This window comes from Cajanus cajan, chromosome 3 (assembly GCF_000230855.2).
Source record: "Cajanus cajan strain Asha chromosome 3, NIPB_CcT2T_4, whole genome shotgun sequence".
In the NCBI taxonomy this organism is placed as follows: Eukaryota; Viridiplantae; Streptophyta; class Magnoliopsida; order Fabales; family Fabaceae; genus Cajanus; species Cajanus cajan.
Genome location: NC_138519.1, coordinates 29,471,246 through 29,481,782, shown reverse-complemented (window position 1 = coordinate 29,481,782; position 10,537 = coordinate 29,471,246). Strand labels below are relative to the sequence as shown.

The following is a 10,537-nucleotide window of genomic DNA, read 5'->3' as shown; positions in this document are numbered from 1 at the left end:
ATATTTCTATCATACAGCTGTGGGCCATGTAAGTCATATTTTCTTTTATGAGTCTAAATTTACAATAATTACATTTAACTTATAATAATTATTTGTGTTAGGTACATGGGAAAATTGAGTGTGGATCAAGCACAAGCTCAAGTATATGGATTTATTGAGCCTCAATCTATCCAAAAATCAGGAAACGCTCAGGTCCAGATCCAGCAATATATGCAAACATGGATGAGTGACTCACAAAGAGATATATACATGGCTCCATACATTGACGGGTTAGTTTTTTAATTGGTTTTTTAATCATGGTAATTTTATACCTAATTTGTTTGTCATACAATGTAGGTCCCATTGGCAGTTAATGGTAATCATTCCTAAGGAATACACCGTGGTGTGGTTTTGTTCACTACATCGAAAACCAAGCCACGAAGTTAAATGCCAATTACAAGGGTAACTAAATTTTTTCATTATGTTTTAAAACTGTAATTATATATATTGACTAACATCTGTTTTTATTTCAATTAATTAGAATCGTGTCTGGAACTAATATTTTAAGTGGAAGAGGCAGATCATCAAAGTCATTGCATTTCATATACCCTAAGGTTAGCAAATTAATTCATACAGTCAATAATATTTAAATTTATTGACTTTGGAAATAATGGTTATTTGTTTCTCATTTTAGTGTAATAAGCAACAAGACTCGTTTGAATGTGGCTATTACATCATGTATTGGATGAGAGCCATAGTTTCTGCGGGTATTACTGATTCTTGGGCACAAGTAATTCATATCAAAATTTATTTAAGTATATTTACCTTTACGATAATTAACATTGCATATTAATGACACTTAAATTAATGTTTCAGGTCTTTCAAGATCCATCTCCATTGCCCGAAGATTAGATCATCAAGATAAGAGAACAATGGGCAACTTTTTTTCTTCAAAGTATATAAGAGTTAGATTTTTAATTAAGTTTAGTTAGTTAGATATTATGTTTCTAGTTTGATAGTTAGTTAGTTTAGTTAGTTAGATAGCATTGACAAACATATGTTTTATAGCTTTTTTAGGATAATAGGATTTACATTGTCATAATTTATTCTTTTTAAGATTTATATATTATTTCCTTTTTATCATTCAATTTTTAAATATAATTTGAATTTCTATTTGGACTGCCTGGTTTAGGTTTGATATTCTGGACTATATATATATATATGCAAGTGTTGGGTATATAAAAAATTAATAAACGTTTTAAAAAAAAAAACCCCAGAATTTACGTCGGATAAGACCATGTCCGACGTAAATTTACGTCGGGCCTTGCATTGGCCGACGTAAATTTACGTCAGACATGGTCTTGTCCGACGTAAATTCTGGGGTGTTTTTAGGCCCATTTTACATCGGGATAGCTAAATATCCAACGTAAATTTACGTCGCCTTCGAGAGGCAACGTAAATTAACGTCTCCTGTATTAACGTCGGCTGCGTTTGCGACGTAAAAAGCTTGAAATACCCGACGTAAAAAGGGTCATTTACACTAGTGTGGGTTACAAACAAAGCTTTGTAGACCACTCTCTCTTTATGAAGTGTAAGGGTTCAATGGTCACAATTCTATTAGTTTATGTTGATGATATAGTTCTCAGTGGTAATAGTTTCTTAGAGATTCAATTTGTCAAAAATCATCTTCATTCCGGATTCCATATTAAAGGTCTTGGTCCTCTCAAGTACTTTTTAGGTCTTGAGGTTGCTAGATCCAAGACTGGTTTGGTTTTAAATCAAAGAAAATACTGTTTAGAATTGATTTTTGAATCAGGAATTCTTGGTTGCAAGCCTTTGTCTACTCCTATCGACCCTTGTGTTAAACTTCATGCAGATTGAGGCATCATACTTTCAAATCCTTCTCCATTCAGAAGATTAATTGGTAGATTACTTTATCTTACCAATACCAGGCCTGACATTGGCTTTGCTATACAACAACTTTGTCAATTTGTTTCTTTCCCAAGAGAGCCACACATGCAACAAGCAATGAGGATGCTAAATTACTTGAAGAATGACCCTGGTGCTGGCCTTTTCTATCCATTTAATAATCTTCTTAAAATTCAAGCTTTTTCAGATTCTGACTGGGAAACTTGTGCTACAACCAGAAGATCTATTACATGTTATTGTGTCTTTTTAGGCAAGTCTTTGATTGCATGGAAATTGAAGAAACAAACTACTATGTCAAGATCCTCCTCTGAGGTTGAATATAGGGCCTTAGCTTCATTAGCCTGTGAGCTGTAGTGGCTCCACTACTTGTTCCAAGATCTACACATTTCTATTCCAACTCCCTATTCTACATTTTGTGATAATCAATTAGCAATTCAAATTTCTAAAAATCTCACATTTCATGAGAGAACCAAACATATAGAGGTTGATTGCCACATTACCAGACATAAAATTTAAGATGGTCTCATCAGATTACTACATGTTCCCTCTACAAGTCAATTGGCTGATGTGTTTACCAATTATCTTTATCCTAATCCTATTAACATAGCTATTTCCTAGTTGGGTCTTCACAATTAACATACATGCCCACCTTGAGAGGGGGTATTAGATATAGAAAGATATCTTCATTCTATATTTATCTAGCTATAGTTGTTTTTAATTGTAATTAGCTAGATTCAGTTACTATAGCCATATGATTAGCTGTTATTTTCTGTTTTGATCCCTTAAATAAGTTAGTTACCTGTGCTGCATATATATATAACAAACTCTCTATCGTTTCCGTGTGATAAATCATAGACATAAAAGCTTTTCATAGATCTTCTTCTTTCTCTATTCTTTCATAAACTTCATCTTCTTCATCATCTTTCATTCAAGCTCAATTGCAAGCACTTACAACATGTGAATATAGAATATCTAGTCAATACACAATTGTGCCTTTTAAAATTAATTTTTGTATAAATAAATTAATAGATAGATATTCAACATAATCTATCACTATATGTTAATGGAAAATACTATCTTGCGCGATTTTTTTTCAAAGATTATTTTTTGACAGAAATATTTTTAATTCTTTTTTATAACCTTTTAACCAATTCATTTTTTTTATTATATTTATTTATGAATTAAAATTTTAATATTTTAAATAAATTACCAAGAACTAAAAATAATCTTGTACTATAATATGTATTATTTATTTAAATTAAAATTAAAATTTAAAATACTTATTTATATAAATAAATATATTTTATATACTTAAATACAATACTTATTTATGTGTATAATTTTTTTATATAAAATTTAGTTATATATAATAAATATTTAATCAGTATTCTATAACCTCGAATACTAATAATTTTTATAAAAAGTGTTGACTTTGTTATGATGTTACACTTTGCTATAAATTAATCCCAGGATAAAATTCTATATCATCGTCACATCGCTTTCGCAAATGGTTGCTTCTGAAAATAAAAGAAAGACATGAATATAATTAAGCCTGTTGATTGATTACACGTAAAACACAATTGGCCTCCATATGCTCTATTTCTTCGAATTGGAAAAATACAAGTAGGAAAGAAAGTAAGAAAGAAGATGATAATTTTTATATTAATTTGGTAAGACTTGTCTTTCGTAGTTAGCTAATCATATTCAAATAGTCAAATACTATATACTCTTAGCCCGTATGCACGGGATAATCAGAAAATAAATTATTTATAAAAATAACAAAAACACATAATTATTAACATTAGCTCAAGTGATACTTAAATCAGATCTTCTCAATAAGCTCTCAAATTTCATATTTATGAATGATAAAAATATAATTAGGAGAAACATCTCATAAATATTAACTAAGTTTTTCAACGAAAATTAATTATTAATAAAATTAAAAATATTTCATTATAATATGGTGAGTATGAAAAGAATATAATTAAACAACTAACTATTCCGATGGAAAGCAACGTTATATAGGAGTAGAATTCAGAAGAGAGGACCAAGACTCGGTTTCTATCAGCAAAAGTCATCAACGAATTAAGGAAAGAAAGCCAAGGCCAAAATTATGAAGATGCTTAATCAGGAGAGGTACTTTGTGATGATCCTTGTTTTATTATTTCATTGTTTATGTGTTAATGGAAAGCATTTTGTGTTGGTCCATGGAGCCCTTCATGGTGCATGGTGTTGGCATAAGGTTGCCACTCACTTGAAATCAAGTGGTCATGATGTGACAACTCTAGACATGGCTGCTTCTGGTATCAATCCAAGGAAGAGGGAAGAGGTTGATTCAGTTGCAAAGTACCATGAGCCTTTGATGTCATTCATGGCATCTCTTCCTCCAAAGGAAAAGGTCATTTTGGTTGGTCATAGTCTTGGTGGTCTATCAGTTTCTATTGCCATGGAAAATTATCCTGAAAAAATCTCTGTTGCAGTTTTTGCCACTGCAGTTGTTGTCACTCAAAAACTCACCTACATAGCTTATAATCAAGAGGTACTTACATCGTCATAAATACATATTTGGTGCAAGTTTTTTACTTTGCAATTTTTTTTCGTCATGTTTTACGATATAGAAGAATAAAATAGTTTCTAAATCTTGTAAAATTTGCATACTTTTTTATTTATTAAAAAATTTTAATTTAATAATTAAATTATTGAAACTTATTGCAAATTGCAAGTTATTCAATAGAATAATTCTATCAAGACTTATTTTTAAAGTAAGTAATTCATCTTTCTCTTTACATATATACTTAAATATGTTTTTAATTTCTTAAATTTCAGATAAATTTGTTTTTAGTTGTTTAAATTTAAAATTGTTGATTTTAGTCTTTATAATTTTTAAAAATCTTATTTTAACCCCTTATATCACTAATATCATATTTAAAAATGATAAATTGAAACAATTATTCTTAAGGACTAAAATAATTATTTTTAATGCACATAGGACTAAAGAAAAGTCAATTTTGATCGATAATTATTGATGGACCTAAAATACATTTTACCTACCAAAGTTCGTTACTTGTGATGTTATCTTTAATTAAGATCTAAAGTTCAATTTCTGGTTTAGATATGAAATTGTAGTTAGAAACAACACTTTATTTTTTTATAGAGATTGACTTGATGAGAGAGTTATGAATCTTTATTTAATAAAGAGCATTTTACCTTTTTATATATAAATATAAATATATTAGAAAATTATAAAATAAATTTATTCTAGTGACATACACTTTATAATGATACAACACTTATTACTAAAAATTACTTTTACTTACACTATGAATATATGTTAATATATTATTAAAATATAAGTATAAATTATATAAAACATAATATATATTGTTGAATTTCATTAAAATCAACACTAAAATTATGTATAATTATATGTTAAGTAAATTCATATATATATATATATATATATATATATATATATATTAATGATATGTTTTTATATATATCAATGTAGTAATATTTGTTGTAATTAATGTAGTGAAAAGCAGACTAACAGAGGAATTTAATCTGTAACTTGTGCAGCTAACAAGAAGATTGGGTTTCAATATTGCAGATCAACAATATTTCATATTGAATGGGACTAACAGTTACAGAGCTCCGATCCTCTCATCACTTGGAGTCGAATTTTTAACTAACCTGTACAAATTATCACCACCTGAGGTAAACATTTTTAATGAATTTCAAACCTTTTTTAATGAATTAACCCTGTTTTTTTTTTTCTTATCTGTCTAATTTTAAGCCTCTCGTTTATTTTTATATATCAATAATAGTTTCTGTCTGGTTAATTTTTTTTGCCTTTTTGTTACCCATTTTTAGTCTTTTTATAGAGACTAATATAAACGAATAAATACAAACAAGGGACTAAAAATGAAAAAGAAAATTCTAGAGGGACAATAATCTTAGTGAATCCAAAATTTGATGAATAATACGTAGACAAGTGATAAATTATTTTGACTTTAGAGAAAATTAGTGATATATATATATATATATATATATATATATAATTATAAATCAGTATATATGATATTACTTACTGTCCTATTTATAAACAATATATGAGAAATCATCAAGATAAAGAAAAGTAATTAATATAGTTATTTTTAATTAATTCTACTATAAATTTAATTTTTTTTTCAACTTTTTATTTATTTATTTAATTTTATGTAGTTTATGTCACATTTTAAATTAGATATAAATAAATGCATAAGAAATAAATTGTTAATGATAAATGAAAGGTATAAAAAATTTAATTCTAATTAAATTTAAAAATTCGTCATTGTTGTTTATATAATTAAGACCGAAAAAATTAATTTATTACTTACAATTAAGATAAAAAATAATATATTATTAGTTTTTTAATAAACAAATAAATAATTATACTAACAATAATATTTAATTAAATGACGGTATAAAATTAATTTATATTATTATTGCATAAACTCTAAACACTCGACTATATTAACATATGCACATGATTTGATTTAATTTGATGAACTTTATATTATGTTTGTATACAATGTAATTCTCCCCCAAGATTAAACTAATTATTGAAGTCAAACCCAATGATGTATATTATGCAGGATTTGACACTTGCATTTTCCTTGGTGAGGCCTTTACCTCCTTTTTCGAGCAATGTTAAATTGTTGAAGGAACAAACAGCAGTTACCAATTACAAGAATGGAAGGGTTCCTAAAATCTTCATCATCAGTGGAAAAGATAGTTCACTCACAGAGGACTTTCAAAGATGGACAATTGAAAACACTGGTCCATACGCTGAGGTGAAAGTGATAAAGGATTCAGATCACATGGTCATGTCTTCCGAACCAAAAGAGCTTAGCTATGAACTAATAAAGATTGCTTACAAATATTAATCTTTAAATGCTTATGTACTGCACAATAAATAAAACATGTTTATGTATCATGTATCTTAAAAACACTCGATAACTTTTAATCATCGTTATAATAATAAAATAAGTGTATGCTTCCATAGTGTGGAGAGCTTTTGTAACACCGTGTTTTTCAAAAATCAAATCAAACCTATAAATTTTTTTTATAATAAATAATAAGTTGTTATAAAAGAGAGAAAAAGTAGAGAGAACAAAAAAGACAATATGAGATGAAAATCTGACTTGTGTATTATCTTTGGGAGAAGACTAACCTATTTATAAGTACATGTGATAACGGAACAATTACACAATAAAGGGAATAATGCATACCCGAAATATAAATGGTAATGATTGATAATGAATATTGACATTTACTAATTAAGCCACTAATTATTATTCATAACACTCCCCTTTGGATGTCCAATATTTAGAATGTGTCTCGTTAAAACCTTATTAGGAAAAACCCTTTGGATAAAAACCTAGTGAAGGAAAAAGAGTACATCATTCATAAATATTTATTTCTCCCCCTCATGCATACAATCTTTAAGACGACGGAGTCCAATCTTGTGTATCAATTGTTCAAAAGCTTTTCTTCGAAGTGACTTTGTAAAGAGATCTGCTAGGTTGTCACTTGAGCGGACTTATTGAACATTTATATCACCATTCCTTTGAAGATCATGAGTAAGAAAGAATTTTGGTAGAATATGATTTGTTTTATCTCCCTTTACGTATTCATCTTTCAATTGTGCAATACATACAACACTATCTTCACATATAACTATCGATGTCATTTTTTCAGAAGATAAATCACAAGTTTCTCATATGTGTTGAATCACATATCTTAGCCAAACACATTCACGACTTGCCTCATGTAATGCTAAAATTTCAGCATGATTAGATGAAGTGGCTGATATGGTTTGTTTTACAGATCGCCATGAAATGGTTGTACCACCACTTGTGAACAAATATCATGTTTGTGATTTACCATTATAAGGATCTGACAAATAACCTGGGTCTGCATAACCATTTAGTTATGGTTTGGGAACATTTGAATATAATAACCTCATATCCATTATACCTCTAAGATAACGAATGATTTGTTTAACTTCATTCCAATGTCTTCGTGTAGGTGAAGAACTATATCTTGCTAACAAATTAACAACAAATGCTATATCAGGTCGTGTATAATTAGCAAGGTACATTAGTGCTCCTATAGCACTGGGATATGGTACTTCAGGACCAAGTATTTCTTCATCCTTTTCTTGGGGTCTAAATGGATCTTTGTTAACATCTAAAGATCTTACAACCATGGGAGTGCACAATGGATGTGATTTATCAATATAAAACCTTTTAAGCACCTTTGTTATATAAGCTTCTTGATGCACAAGAATTCCATTTTTTAAGTATTTAATTTGCAGTCCTAGACAAAACTTTGTCCTTCCTAGATCCTTCATTTCAAATTCTTTCTTTAAACAATCTATTGCCTTTGAAAGCTCTTCAGGGGTTCCAATGATGTTTATGTCATCTACATAAACTACAATTATGACAAATCCATTTTAAGATCTTTTTATAAATATACACGAACAAATTGGATCATTTTTATATCCTTCTTGTAACAAATATTCACTAAGTCAATTATACAACATACGACTTAATTGCTTTAGCCCATATAGTGGCTTATTCAACTTGATCAAATAATCTTCTCTAGAAATTGCATCGTTAGGAAAATTAAATCCTTCAAGGAGTTTCATATAAATGTCAGCATCAAGAGAGTCATATATGTAACACCCCAGTTTTCATACTTTTTATAGAGGGTAATTTAGTAATTTTCATAAAATTTATTGAGGTGATTTAGTAGACTAAAAAGACCTATTTTTGGTCGCCCAGAACGGGCCATTTTCAAATTGAAACAGGCCATTCCAAACCACCAAAATGGCCTATAATCCTATTTGGGAACGGGCCGTTCCAAATATATATGGACATTGTGAGTTAAAACTCATCTCCGGAACGGGCCGTTCCAGATGTGAATTTTCCACATGATGAAAAGATCCAGAATGGGCCATTCCAGATCTAAAACGGGCCGTTCTGGCCACTCCTGAAATCTATAAATAGAGCACTCTGACACTATTTCTAGACACACTCTCTGGAGACCAAGGAGAACCAAGAGAAGGAGATCAACCAGATTTTGCTCTAGCTTCGTCTTCTGCTTATCCAGGTAAGGGGGGAGTGAGAAACCTCGGTCAGGGATGTGGGAATAATTGTTGGGTAGCTGGATTGGCCCCCAATCCCTTGCTTGATGCATGCTTCTAGGAACAGGCAAAATATGAACGTTTTCTGTTTTGCCATCTGATTGTTCTGTTGGGTTTCTTGTTAGATGTGATGTGTAGATATGTGATTGATTTTGAAAATGAATATGTTTTGATATCAATTAGAGTGCTCTATGGGTTCCTACGGGAAACCTTATGAGAAACAGGCAGAATATGAATGTTTTCTATTTTGCTTTCTGATTGCTCTGTTGTGCTCCTTGTTGAATGAGATGTATGAATATGTGATTAATTTTGAAAACAAATAAGTTTTGATATGAATTAGAGTACTCTGTGGGTTCTTGTGGAAAACCCTATGAAGTAAAATTAGGAATATGATCTATGGATGATTTGAGGCATTATATATATGTAAAGTTGATGATGGCTTCATGTTTTGGATAAGTTCTTGGTATGATTTATGTACTATTTGATGAATATCATTACGAGAAGTTTCTTATATGAGACTATGAGAATATGATGTGAGAATGATCTGTGATATGACATTGTGAAATAATGTGACATGAGATATGATGAGATGTGAAATGTGAAATATTGAGTCAATGAAATAGTGAATGTGTGGCATGCATCATTTGCATTTATGAGCTAACCAGGTGTACCTTTTGGTCACCAAGTGATGTAACCAGCTAATCAGGTGTACCTTTTGGTCACCAAGTGATGTAACAAGCTAATCAAGTGTACCTTTTGGTCACCAGGTGACGTAACTAGCTAATTTGGTGTACCTTGTGTCACCAAGTGATGTAATAGGTGTACCTTGTGTCACCAAGTGATGTAACAAACTAACAAGGTGTACCTTGGGTCACCAATGATGAAATGATGAGAAATGAGATTATAAGACACGTGACTGGAGCCACATGCATTTATGAGTCGAGTCCATGAGATCATTGAATGATGAATGACTGTGTGTGTGTTACTATTGTATGTATAATTAGAATTTGTACTTAAATAATGTGTAGCTATGACTGTGCTTGTATGATTTTGTGTGTGTTGCCTAACTGTTATTTCTACACTTGGAACCGAGTGAGATGTTTCTCACTCCCTTGTTGTCCTTTGTATGTGTTTAAAATTGTGTTGCAGGTAATCATCATCATGAGGATGTTGGTGATGAGGCTTAGGCTTCAGTTGGGCATGCTCTGATAGGATATGTGACATCGAGGTATAGCTAGGCGTAATTAGGATTTCATTATTGTATTTTGTTTTGGAAGAACTCATGTTTCATTTTTCCGCATTTAATTGTATTTTAAGTTGATGAATGTGAATTCTCTACTCTCATGTTATTGGAATTTTTGTTTTAATTCTAAATTTTTTTTAACCCAATAAGATATTTCTTTTTATATATTTATGCTGGGGTAGAGGGTGTCACATTTA

General features: G+C 29.9%; 1 protein-coding gene across 1 annotated transcript; it reads left to right on the top strand.

Moving 5' to 3' along the window:
- The first annotated feature begins 3,908 nt into the window (after positions 1-3,908).
- On the top strand, positions 3,909-6,970 carry LOC109790204 (methyl jasmonate esterase 1). The gene is made up of 3 exons (XM_020349319.3): positions 3,909-4,447; positions 5,485-5,622; positions 6,543-6,970. The coding sequence occupies exons 1-3, from the start codon at positions 4,022-4,024 to the stop codon at positions 6,831-6,833; spliced, it is 855 nt and encodes a 284-aa protein (XP_020204908.1). The 5' UTR covers positions 3,909-4,021; the 3' UTR covers positions 6,834-6,970.
- Positions 6,971-10,537: the final 3,567 nt, after the last annotated feature.

What these genes read in the sequence shown, in the direction of transcription:
- LOC109790204 (XM_020349319.3), top strand. Translation starts at nt 4,022, where the DNA reads ATGAAGATGCTTAATCAGGAGAGGTACTTTGTGATGATCCTTGTTTTA. An exon ending in ACATAGCTTATAATCAAGAG is followed by an intron (nt 4,448 to 5,484) that starts GTACTTACATCG and finishes TAACTTGTGCAG; the next exon opens with CTAACAAGAAGATTGGGTTT. An exon ending in ACAAATTATCACCACCTGAG is followed by an intron (nt 5,623 to 6,542) that starts GTAAACATTTTT and finishes TATATTATGCAG; the next exon opens with GATTTGACACTTGCATTTTC.